Source organism: Entelurus aequoreus, linkage group LG05 (assembly GCF_033978785.1).
Source record: "Entelurus aequoreus isolate RoL-2023_Sb linkage group LG05, RoL_Eaeq_v1.1, whole genome shotgun sequence".
NCBI lineage: Eukaryota > Metazoa > Chordata > Actinopteri > Syngnathiformes > Syngnathidae > Entelurus > Entelurus aequoreus.
Window position 1 is genome coordinate 52,170,237 of NC_084735.1, and position 13,075 is coordinate 52,183,311.

Consider the following 13,075-nt stretch of genomic DNA (forward strand, 5'->3'; position numbering starts at 1 on the left):
AAGAAAATAACATTTTAGTTAAATGTAAGTTGTGTCTTGGATCAAAGATCCTATCTACCTAAAGTTAAAGTGCCATTATGTTGCAGCTATTTAAAATAGTTTTGTCTTGCTTAGCAGAGTTCAGTGATGCAAATGCATGTCAAGTTGATCAACACATTGTATTATTCTCCAGTGCAATAACAGTACTGAAATGAAGGCTAAAAGGGCATTAATGGGAGCCTTAAAAAAAAGGGAAAAAAAGAAGTAACTAAATAGTTACTTTTCACAGTAACGCATTACTTTTTGGTGTAAGTAACTGAGTTAGTAACTGAGTTATTTTTGAAATAAAGTAACTAGTAACTGTAACTAGTTACTGGTTTTCAGTAACTAACCCAACACTGTTAGTAACCACGCGAAAGTAGTCGTGCAAAGTTATTCGGGTTATTCAAGTCATGCAATCACATGCTATGATGCTACTTGGATAGCTTGCACTTGCACCCACTATAGTCTCTATAGCTTAGGCGCCGATCTACATTTCTGCCAGTGGGTGCTCGGACAGGCGATAAATCTGACGCAAATTTTCTGAGCATGCGCGGTTTTTGCTTGGTGGTGACTCACCACTGGTTGCACATTTCAAATGCAGTATTAAAGGCACTATTTAATCCACTTTTTATGTTTGGTATAATGAAAACTGTTCTTATTGTTTTATTTTTGATACTAAGAATATAGTTTTATTTTAACTTTCTCAGGGAATATTAATTTTGAACTAATTTTATATATATGTGTTTTCATCACAAACATGTTATGATGGCAAAATGAACATTGATTACTATTTTGCATGCAAAGAATGCAATGAACTGTATTGCATTCTTAAAACTAAAAACTGTTGTCGTCATTATTAGGTGGTTTGTCTTTTTATATTGTTTATGCTGGCAGGTTGAAAACAGCTCAGCGGATTTGCGTGGAGAAACCACCATTTAAACTGCACCGTATAATAATCATCAAAAACGCACGAGAGACAATAACTTTGTTTATGCGGTCACACCACACAGCACATAGGGCTGTGAGCGCACCTGTTTTTATTAGCACACACAAATTGGCCCAATCAACCACGGACGCATTTCAGCTGTGCGTGTCAGCCTTCAATAATGAAAACAGGTGTTTGGGAAATAAAAGACAATTAGGCCAAACGCAATAATTGAGGGCACATCTTAACATGTATAATTAAACCTTATTTAAGCAAAAATATTGCTCTGGCCCAGCTGCACCAAATAATAATATAAATCCATTTAATAAAGTCAAAATACAAATAAGGCAACAAGAGAAGTATCCCACACTTCTCTTTTGTAAAGTAAATTTCTACAGCCGATATGGGCATCTACAGCAACAATATGATTTGCCTGAGAAGCTGGACAGGACCAAAAAAAAAAGAGAATAAAAAAACAAAAGAAAGCAAAAATATGATTATTCGTTTACTCGATTAATCGATCGGGATATTCAATAGAATACTCAATTACTAAAATATTCGATAGCTGCGACTCTAGTTAGAAGTCAATATGTGTCTTGAGTTAACTTTTTCGGGTTGCAGAGGATCCAGCATTTATTCGCCAATGCAAGGGATCTTCCACCAAGGAAAAACAATTCAATGTCGGTAAATATATGCTAAGATATTCCAAACAAAACAGCCACAGTTTTGTGTTATATGTGACAATGCAGATAGTTATTAATAGTACATAGGGATGTAATGTTATCAAAATCTCACAGTATGATATTATCACAGTATTAAAGGCCTACTGAAATGATTTTTTTTTATTTAAACGGGGATAGCAGATCCATTCTATGTGTCATACTTGATCATTTTGCGATATTGCCATATTTTTGCTGAAAGGATTTAGTATAGAACAACGTCGATAAAGTTCGCAACTTTTGGTCTCTGATAAAAAAAAACCTTGCCCCTACCGGAAGTAGCGTGACGTTGTCAGTTGTTCACTCCCTCATATTTTCCTATTGTTTTCAACGCAGCTAGAGCTATTCGGACCGTGAAAGTGACGATTACCCCATTAATTTGAGCGAGGATGAAAGATTCGTGGACGAGGAACGTTAGAGTGACGGACTAGAATGCAGTGAAATACATATTTTTTTTCGCTCTGACCGTAACTTAGGTACAAGATGGCTCATTGGATTCCACACTCTCTCCTTTTTCTATTGTGGATCACGGATTTGTATTTTAAACCACCTCGGATACTATATCCTCTTGAAAATGAGAGTCGAGAACGCGAAATGGACATTACAGTGCCTTTTATCTCCACGACAATACATCGACGAAGCTCTTTAGCATCTTTAGCATGAGCTAACGTGATAGCATCTGTCTCAAATACAGATAGAAAAACAAAATAAATAAATCCCTGACTGGAAGGATAGACAGAATATCGACAATACTATTAAATCATGGACATGTAACTACACGGTTAATAGATCTCTGCCTGGCAAAGCTTAACAATGCTGTTGCTAACGACGCTAAGGCTAACTTAGCAACCGCAGCTCACAGAGCTATGATAAAAACATTAGCGCTCCACCTACGCCAGCCAGCCCTCATCTGCTTTGCTCAGCAACACCCGTGCTCACCTGCGTTCCAGCGATTGACGGCGCGACGAAGGACTTCACCAGATCATCCGTGCGGTGGGTCTGCTAGCATCGGCTAGGCGTCTGCTAGCATCGGCTAGGCATCTGCTAGCATCGGCTAGGCGTCTGCTATCCGAGTAAGTGGTCCTTGTGTTGCTACAGCCACCTACAATGTTCTTCTTTGCAGCCTCCATTGTTCATTAAACAAATTGCAAAAGATTCACCAACACAGATGTCCAGAATACTGTGGAATTATGAAATGAAAACAGAGCTTTTTTGTATTGTATTCAATGGAGAAGGCATACCTCTGTTCCTCGGGCTACGTCACGCGCATACGTCATCCTTCGAAGGCTTTTTCAACCGGAAGTGTGGCGGGAAATTTAAAATTGCACTTTATAAGTTAACCCGGCCGTATTGGCATGTGTTGCAATGTTAAGATTTTATCATTGATATATAAACTATCAGACTGCGTGGTCGGTAGTAGTGGGTTTCAGTAGGCCTTTAAGGCCACGGTACTTTGTGGTATATGTACAAAAAAATGTTTAGGATAACACACTTACTGTAATTGAACACAAACATTTTTTTTAAATGTTATTTATTACTACAAACATGCATTTTTATGTGCAAATAATAGTGCAGGAACAGCCACTGTTTCAAGAAAATATAACAAAAGACTTACAATTGAGTGTTTTTAAAGTGTCAATATAAGCATCCAGTGTAAAACAATAATGTTCACTTTAGTGTCTTTCAACTTTTACTTTCTGACAAGCAGTGTCCTCCACAGTGGACATGTTTATATCAGTTTGGAAAATGCTGTTTCTCAGAAAAGTTAACTAACAATTTAACTTTTATTAATGTAAACCCCTGACAAACTGATGTTTAGCCTCACTGGCTTCAAATATATTTTCTGGGTGACAGTTTATGAGTTGGCGACTTGTCTAAGGTGTACGCTGCCTTGTCCAGGGTGTACGCTGCCTTCCGCCCGAGTGCAGGTAATAGTTTTTTCGTTTCCTCATATTTACCGCAGTGTACAATTTTTTGGGGGGAGTGATTACCTCTGTGCGGTGCAATGTGACCGGCTGGATCTGTGTTGACTTGGAAACACTCAAAAGGAAAGTGGCATACTTGGCTTTACAGAACGCTGACTTTCTTACCTCCGCCAAAAAGGTAATGTTTTCGCCAGGGTTTGTTCGTCTGTTTGTTGGCAACATAACTTAAAAGTTATAAATACATTTCGATGACATTTTCAATAAATGTCCAAAAAACTATTTCTCTCATCCTATGAACACACTTCCTGCTTACAGCGTTTAACGCCCGCCTTCTTGTATGTACCAGAGGATTCTGGGAGATATATTGTATTTTCAGCGCCCCAAAAAAACGATACACAAAGTTTTTGTTTGATACCATCACCGATCACTGCAATCCTGTCAATGGGAGAGGACACAAGGAAAAAGGGTAAATGTAAATGTGGAATTTGTGAATGTGAAGTGAATGACTGATGGATGAATAGTTTTTGAGTGTCCAGAAAAGTGCTATTTTAAATAGCACTTTCAAAATCTAATAACATATATGTATATCTATTTTTGGCCATGTTGCCCAGCCCTATGTTGAACCACTAAAGACGTGAGCTTGTTTTTTTGGTTTATAAAATATAACATTGTGCAATTTGCAATTAGCCCCTTTAACATACTCAGTAGTTCAATTACCTTTGTTCTGGCGCTCTTTTCTGTGGATGTGACGCCCCCAGCAGGTAGTGCAAGGTAACGTATTGGGAAACTGCGCGCATGGGCAGCATTTCCGTAAAGCAAGTTGATGTTAGTGAATATGCACAAATCAACTGTATACTGTATATATTGGTACAAATACTCAATCCAACTGCTTCAGGCCCTGGTACCCCCCAAATATTCAGAACTGCTCGTCAAAAAGTTTAGCCACCCCTGTTCTAATTCCTAAAACGTTTGCTCTTATTGAGAATGTAAACTAAGCCTGAAAGTTCCTGACTCAGCACGCCAACGTGTATAAGAAATGTGTGTATTGGGGACTGCTGTACCTGGTGGGGCTCCTCTGTTGGCCTTCAAGATCAGAGGTTGTAGCCTTTTTGCGGTACAGGAAGCCTTCGTTGTGTGCAGTGTGTGAAGGTGGCTGAGGTGTCGTTGGGGCACCAGTAGCAGGAGCTGAGCGAGAGCGACGATTTTCTTCGGGCTCCTTTGGACGGGGCCTCCTGCGTGGTTTGGGTCGGTCTCGGGCACGAGGGCGTCCATCAAAACGAGTCACCGGTGCAGAGAGGCTGCTTGGAGGCCGATAGGGCTCTCCTCTGGCCTGACGTTTAGAGTTTTAGAAAATGGGACACAAAGGCATGACGAAAGTTGCAAATCATTCACTCCAGGTCACTGTGGGAGACAACATACATTTGCTGCTTCTCTCTCCTGCACTTGTTCCACGATCTCCGCCATAGTAGATCTCTTATCCCTGCAGTGACAGAGGGCATGAGTCACCTATATGAACTCGTTCTTTATTTTCCTTCATTATATACAATTGTTTGATCAAAACAAAATAAATAGTAGACAATGACTAAACAAAAGTAAACACTACTATCCACTACTACTGATTCTCAACTCTCTGTTCCTATACTCTCCAACCGGCTGAGACAGACAACAAAACTTAGGTATTGTTCAAAGCTTCTCCTCGAGAGGGAGTTTTTCCTTGACTCCGTCACCAAATATATCAAATGGAGTAAAGACATGTAGAGGACCAACAAACTTGAGCAGGCTCGGTGGAAAATCATGGCCAAGTTTTTGGGGGACATAAGTGGGATTGGGCAACAAACTGTCCATACCCCATTGAGGGATTGCTATGATTACCATGCATCATGCATCGGGACGGCGTTGCTCAGATAGTAGAGCGGCTGTGCCAGCAACTTGAAAGTTCCAGGTTCAATTCCAGCTTCCGCCATTGGGCAAGACACTTCAACCCCCTTTCTACCAATGCCACTCACATTGGTGAATGAATATGTATGAATGTTTCGTTGTAGTCGGAGGGGCCGTAGGTGCAAATTGGCTGCCACGCTTCTGTCAGTCTACCCTCGGCTACAAATTTTGCTTACCACCATTACTGATTGAATTAATGATGGGTTCTCAGTTCTCTGTGAAGTGCTTTGAGTGTCTAGACAAAGCGCCATATAAATCTGATCCGTTATTATTGGTGGTGTTGTTATTATGTTTAAAAAACAGGGGCAAAAAGAAACACAATTCACAGCAAATTGTTTCTTCATTAAGTAACAAAGCCTACTTACTGGTCTGGCATTCATCGATACAGTTAAAGCATTTTGTACTATGTTAGACATGTTCACCTACCCTGATCGTTTGTCTGAGCCCTCTTTAACAGAGCCCTCCAGGTCACTCGAGTCCTGTCGTTGAAGTCTCTGCTTGCCATTCCCCTCCTGCTCACTGGATGACTGTCTCTCCAGGCGTCTGCGGTACCGCTCCTGACGCACAATCAGCGGTAGCTCATTTAGCCTGGCTTGGATCTCCTGTTCACTGGAGGTCTGTCTACCCAATTTGTACTCCCTCTCTCGTCGCAGATGGTCCATCTGAGGGTCTGAGCGGCTGCCACGGGGATCCCTCTGGAGACGGCCGTGGAGGAGCTCCAGTCCCGACTCCGGCCCCATCATGTCTTCCTTCGGGATATCGCCATACTGCTCCCGCTGTACTCGACTGGCTTCTAAGAGTGGATTTACAGCCTTGTGGATGTGATTAATCCTGGGTTGCATGAAGTCAGCTTTCAAGTGTTGCCATGCATAGGCCATTTTTGGGTCCATGATGCCACCACTTGGTGCTAGGAAACCAGAACTGCCTAGACTTCCACTGCTATAATGGTTTTGTGCAAGATAGCCTGAGCTACCCATTCCTCCAGTGCTTTGATAATTCTGCGCTAAGAATCCAGAACTCCCTAAATTAGGCTGCGAGGCAAGATATCCTGAACTCCCCAAATTGGGCTGCTGTCCCACGTACCCAGAACTCCCTATGTTTTGTGGTTGTGTTAAGTACCCCGAACTTCCCATATTTTGTGGATGTGTCAAGTAAGCTGAACCTCCCACGTTTTGTTGCATCAAATAGGCAGAACTTCCCACATTCTGCTGAGGAAGAAACACAGGATTTCCCATCCCTCCACCACCTTGCTCCTGAGTCAGGTTACCTGAACTTCCTAACCTGCTACTGCCTGGATGGCTTTGCATTGAGTAGCCAGAACCACCCACACAGCCAGCAGACAGTCCAAAGTACCCAGAGCTCTCAGCACTGTCAGTTATTTGATTGTTTATCCCAAGGTAATTTGATGTGTCCGAGCCTCCACCATGGCACGGCAACGCTGAAAAAGCAGAGTCACTTCCACCCCCAATGGCCTGGTGGTTCATCCCAAAATATGAGGAGCTTGCTAACTTTCCACTACACTGTGGCTCCAGGCTGTGATGGCCTGATCCATTTATGATCGGGTTATAGCTGGAAAGCGTTGAGGACACTCTCTGGGTTACATTGGTGGCACCCAGTTCCACACTGGTCTGTAAGGGTGTGGACTCTATTTGGGCCTGTACCGTCTGCCTCATGAACATTGAAGTGGATGAAGGACTGGATGGAGTCAGACATGATATTGGGAACATCCTTCGACTGGAGAGTGGGGTCTTTTTCTCTTCCTCTTTTTTCTTCTCAGCCTGGAAAAATAAATTCAAAACAATCAAAAGCAAAAAAAAACATTCAGGAGAACACAGCCCAAAAGCAAGCAAGATATGCTTGATGCAATGCAATTACAGTGGTAGCTCAACTTACGACATATTTGAAATACGAGCTGTCTCTCAACTTGTTGTCATGGTTTAAGTTGTGAGCATAATTTGAGTTTTGAGTATGTTGCCTGCCCCTGCCATTTAGTTCAAATAAAATAAAAATACAGTTATGATCCACCCCACCACTAGCTAGCACAGCGAATGCCGGGACGAACCCCGCAAGATCCGACCCATAACATCCGGTCTTAAAAGCAAACATCGAACTGAAGAAACTAACACAAGCACTGTGCAGCCAACCTGCGACGGAGCATCTACTGAAACACAGCCACCTCCAAAAGGCGGGCATCCCTTAACGAGAGTATGGAGAAGCTACTGTTGGTGTTCGCAAATTGAAAGAGACATCACAGAAAGTCTGTTCTCAAGCACGGATTAAATTGAGTTCAATTCATTTCAATCGGCGGGACTGACTTAAGATACAAGTTTTTTGAGATACGAGCTTGTTCCTTGAACCAATTGAACTGGTAAGTTAAGGCACCATTGTATTGGGTATATTTTCTCAATGCAATCAGTTTTGTTGACAGATGAACATGAACAACAAACAGGGTGCAATGGATAAAACAATCATGAATCATGAGACAGCTTTCAAGCCTCTAATGATGCAAAGAGCTAAGGTATAGGCCCATGCCTGCTGAGCAACACCAACATCCTAAGATCACTTTTTTTTCCACGGCAGCATGAAAATGCCACTCCAGCAAACTCATTAAACATTTAGCTACAGTCAAGCTTACTGCGGAAAGCTGGCGGAGAGAGCTGAAGCGTTCTTTCCAGGTTACAGCAGCCTTGCGGAAGGCTTCATGGCGAAGGATGAGCTGCTCAACCTCATCAGTTTGGGCCTGGGCTTCTCCTCCCTCTGGCTGCTTGGAGGTGATCAGAGGCTCCTTGCCTTTCAGCCAGGCTTCTGCCTTCACGGTCTCCTGGGCAAACTGGAACCTCTCATGTCCTTAAGAATACAAGAGACCAATAGATGGTTTACACATGATGCATCCAAGCACGGCTCTACAACTTCATTGTAGACGTTTGTCACACAGACTATGAAAACAAAAAGGTTACTTTTTTAACAGTAGCTGTGTCTCAATTCGGCGGCTGCATCCTTTGCAGTGCGCATTTGTGGGGTTCTGACGTCATCGCGGTGCACGACGGCTGTGCCAGTTCAAAAAAGTTCCAAGTGTCCTTCGAATCCGACCGACAAATGTGTCCTTTCCTCGCATTAGCAGAAAGGTTGCATCAGTGTACACTTTGTGTCCTTTCACATCCCGAAATCCTTTGTGCGCTCAACTCTAAAAAAATATGTTGAACATGGCGATGCTATGCAGAGCAACTTTAAAATGTAAGTATAGCTTTATTTATTTAAAATTACTGAAAGCTGGGGTGTTAGTAGTGATATGCATTTGTGTTAAAATACGAGACCTCGGCTGAGCGACCTCCATGCTCTGCCCCTCTCTTTACCCCAAGGGAGATCCAGATATCCAGCCATTGCAGACAGCTTGGTGCCCAGAGCTTTTATTCAACGTTCGGAAGTAAAGCCTTACATCTTTTTAATTTACATTTTCAGACCGTTGACTTAATTATGTTGTATAAATTTGTGGCTGAAATAATGAAGTATTGTAAATGTGTGCATCAATGTACCAATATTAGTTATTGCTGTTTTTTGTGTACATTTGCATGTTACTTGAAAAAGTTTACTTCTATTCATGATTATTGTGATCTTGTGTTTTTTTTTTGTTGTTTTTTTTTGTCCTGCCCAGCTACTCAGGCAAATCAAATTGTTCATGTAGATGCCCATATTTGCTGTACAGATTTACTTTACAAAAGATAAGTGTGGGATACTTCTCTTGTTTCCTTAATTGTATTTGATTTTATTAAATGGATTCCTATTAATGTTTGGCACAGCCGGACCGGAACAGGAGGGGATAGAAAGAGAAAAAAAGACACAGGGGAACATTTCGGGGACAAGAGGGGAATAAGACAGAGAGACAACAACAACAACAACAACAACAACAACAACAACAACAACAGAACAGCATCAGCAAATACGATATGTACAAATATGATACGAAAAGTTATAGCAAAGAAGCAGTTAGTGAAGTAAATATTAATAACACAGAAATGACAATGAACATTATTGCAATACAAATGGAGCAATAAAAATACCAACAAAAATAGCACTATTGATAATGTATAATAACAATAATTACCTCTATTAGCAGCAATACATATATGTAATGATAACTTTAATTACAAAAGAAAGCAGATAAATGGAGGGGAAGAAACCTTGTAGATTGTTATAGTAACAATAGGTTAAGCTTTGTCAGTGTGCCATGTGTTACCTGGTTTCCTCTCGGGGAACAACTTTAATATGTTTGATGAAACGTGATTATATGCATGAGTGTATGTATGCATATGTGCTTGTATATGTACAGTATGTGTGTATGTATGTTTGTACAGTGAATGTGCGTGTGGATGTATGTACTGTGCGTGTGGCTGTATGTACTGTATTTGTGTATGTACTGTATGTACTGTATTTGTGTATGTATGTGGGAGCGTAATGTACCTATTAGGGTTGTACGGTATACTAGTACTAGTAAAGTACAGCGATATTAATGAACCATAAACGGTACTATACCGCCTCTAAAAAGTACCGGTTCCCCCTATCTTTTATTTTTTTATTAACGGGCATAACGGCGCGCCATTGTCACGTCGTGACATTGCTGGTTTTAAAAGCAGAGGAGCATGTTCCGCAGCACACAATCATGGAATACTTACAAGTAGATACCGTGTGTAGACAGAAAAAGAGAATGGCCGCATTTTATCTTAAAAAAATAACGACAAAGGTTAAGCTATAACACTGAAACGCTGTGTTATAGCTTAACGCCGGCAAGAGGTGCTTTAAAACATGGCTAGCGTCCATCCGCAATCGGCAGTGCTTTAGCTTCTTTTAAATCACTAATCCTCGCCTCCATGGCGACAAATAAAGTATGTTTCTTACAAGTATCATCCCTGCAGGACAAGGAATAGCTAAACATGCTTCACTACACACTGTAGGATACAATAGCTTACCGGCATCACTGCTAACAAGCTAGAACTCCTCAATGTAAACAAATGCCATGTATGGATCTACACCTGACATCCACTGTAATGATACCAAGGACAAGAGCGTATCTAAATTGCATTAATATTTTTTATCATCACAAAATCTTTTTTCCTTTTTTTTTTTACATTGATTTCATGTTTATGAACTCAAGAAATACGTCCCTGGACACAGAAGAACTTTACATATGAACAATGTATGATCCTGTAACTACTTGGTATCGGATGGATACCCAAATTTGTGGTATCATCCAAAATAATGTCAACCATGTTAATTACATTTTAAAAGAAGTGTAGACAGAACCGAACATAAGATCAGAAAATAAGCCGATATCAACAGTAAATGAACAAGTAGATAATAATGCATTTTGTACAGCTTGTCCCTCATAATCCTGACAAAATATATGAATAAGAAATGACACAATATGTTACTGCAGCCAAATTGGGAGCCTTTATTTGCTTACTTACTACTAAAAGACAAGCTGTCTCGTATGTTTACTATTTTATTTAGGGACAACATTTTTCTTCAATTGAAATAAGAAACATATGTTTAATGGACCGTAAGATTTTGTGTTAAAATAAAGCCAATAATGCCTTTTTTGTGGTCCCCTTTATTTAGAAAAGAATCGAAAAGTATCAAAAAGTACTGGTACCAAAATATTGGTATCGGGACAACCCTTGTACCTAAGTATGCGGGTAAGTACAAATGTGTGCGTGTATGTATGTATTAATGAAGGAATATATGTATGTGTGTATATATGTATGAATAATTAGGTGTATGTGAGTATGTATGTACAATATATTTGTCTCCTAGTGTGTGCGGGAACCAAAGTATGGCCCCAGGCACCCAGAGAGCCCAACCCAAAACAGCAGGTGCAGTGCCCAAGGAACAAGGGACCACCAGCCCCACACAGCCAGGCCGGCCAGCGACAGGAACCTCAGGGCCAGCGGCAGGCCATAGACAGACGTGCCCAGCAGAGGACAAGGCACGGGAGAAGCAGGGGACAGCCAGCCCCCAAGCCGATGAGAGACCACACCCCATGCAGGCAGAAAGACGGGACGCCTCGCCCCGAGGAGCCCAGAGACTCCTCACAATTAAGATCTTGTGTTAAGCTTTTCTGTTTTTGTTTGTTTTAGTTGCTGTGTAGAATAATCAAAGAGGACTTGAACAACAACAGAGTAAAAAGAAATGACACAAAACACATATATACCAGTTTGGATGATCATTTAAAAACAAATTACTTTTATAACCTATACAAATGAATAAACTCATGTGCTGAAACTGCAGTTGTTGTGATTCATTTCCTCTGCCTTTGTTGCAAATATGTATATGATAATAATAATATTATGCTATCCCAATATTTACTGTTACTGGCTATAATGCAAGCAATTTGACACGATTAGAAAAGTACACCAGTTGTGAATCACATATTATTAAAGTAAGAGCTCAACGGCTACGGTGACGGTAGATCAGGGGTAGGGAACCTATGGCTCTAGAGCCAGGTGTGGCTCTTTTGATGACTGCATCTGGCTCTCAGATAAATCTTAGCTGACATTGCTTAACACCATAAGTAATGAATAATTGGTAATTTGGTAATCACAGTGTTAGAACTAACTTTCAAAATATAAAACATTCTCATGCATTTTAATCCATTCATCCGTTTTCTACCGCACCTGTTCAAGAAGTCACGTTAATGGTCAGAAGTATTTTATTTGTTATTGGTTAGCTTCAGAATAATAATGTTATTAAAAAGAATAAGAGACTTATTATGCTCTAAAAATGTTGGTCTTACTTAAAAATGCACACATTTACTTGTATTCAGTGTTAAGAAAATATTATATGGCTCTCACGGAAAAACATTTTCAAATATTTGGCTTTCATGGCTCTCTCAGCCAAAAAGGTTCCCGAGCCCTGCGGTAGATCATAGCCGCTTCGTCTAAAAGAAGGTAAATGACCAAGAGAACACAAAAAATTATTCGACATTCTTATCTTAGGCTTGTCATTATTTAACCTCGCGCAAGTGAGCAGCAGATATGTGACGTAAATGTAAGGGCGGGGACAACAGACGTAAGCAGGAAGTGTCCCGTAGACTAGACTGTCCCAATTCGTATCGCTCCAGCCGCTACTGGAGGACTCTCGCCAGGACCCATAAGGGCTGGGTCCTTGGAAGGAAGCAGCCCCTGAATTGAGACTCAGTTAGTGTGTTCTATTAAACTACTCACTGCGTTGTAACTTCTCCTGGTGTTTGTCCCATTTTTCAACCAGATCCTTTTGTTTGGCCAAAAGACTGTCCAATTTATCTCTAATCTGCAGCCATGACCCACCCCAAAAAAACAATTAGATGATTTTAGATTGATTCATGTTTTTAAAAATGGTGTCGCTCTTTCGCCAGACCTCCTCTGTTGCAGGGTTCCCAGCAGCTATTAGGATCTTGCCGAGATCTGCACACTGCTGAATGGTCTTGCTGCGGCCATCTATTTTGACTTTCAGCTCGTGGTGTTGCTTATTCATGACCTCCAGAGCAGTCAGATCTCTGAAAAAGATACACAGTG

The 13,075-nt window shown here is 41.0% G+C and overlaps 1 protein-coding gene across 1 annotated transcript in view; it reads right to left on the bottom strand.

The window, feature by feature from the left end:
• sptbn4a (spectrin, beta, non-erythrocytic 4a) overlaps positions 1-13,075 on the bottom strand; it is a 107,024-nt gene that overhangs the window by 8,103 nt on the left and 85,846 nt on the right. Inside the window, exons 11-16 of the mRNA XM_062048345.1 lie at positions 12,918-13,056; positions 12,746-12,830; positions 8,164-8,375; positions 5,955-7,306; positions 5,010-5,070; positions 4,652-4,920 (exon numbers count right to left, since the gene is read on the bottom strand). Coding sequence (XP_061904329.1) covers positions 4,652-4,920; positions 5,010-5,070; positions 5,955-7,306; positions 8,164-8,375; positions 12,746-12,830; positions 12,918-13,056 — 2,118 coding nt within the window. The remainder of the gene's footprint in view (positions 1-4,651; positions 4,921-5,009; positions 5,071-5,954; positions 7,307-8,163; positions 8,376-12,745; positions 12,831-12,917; positions 13,057-13,075) is intronic.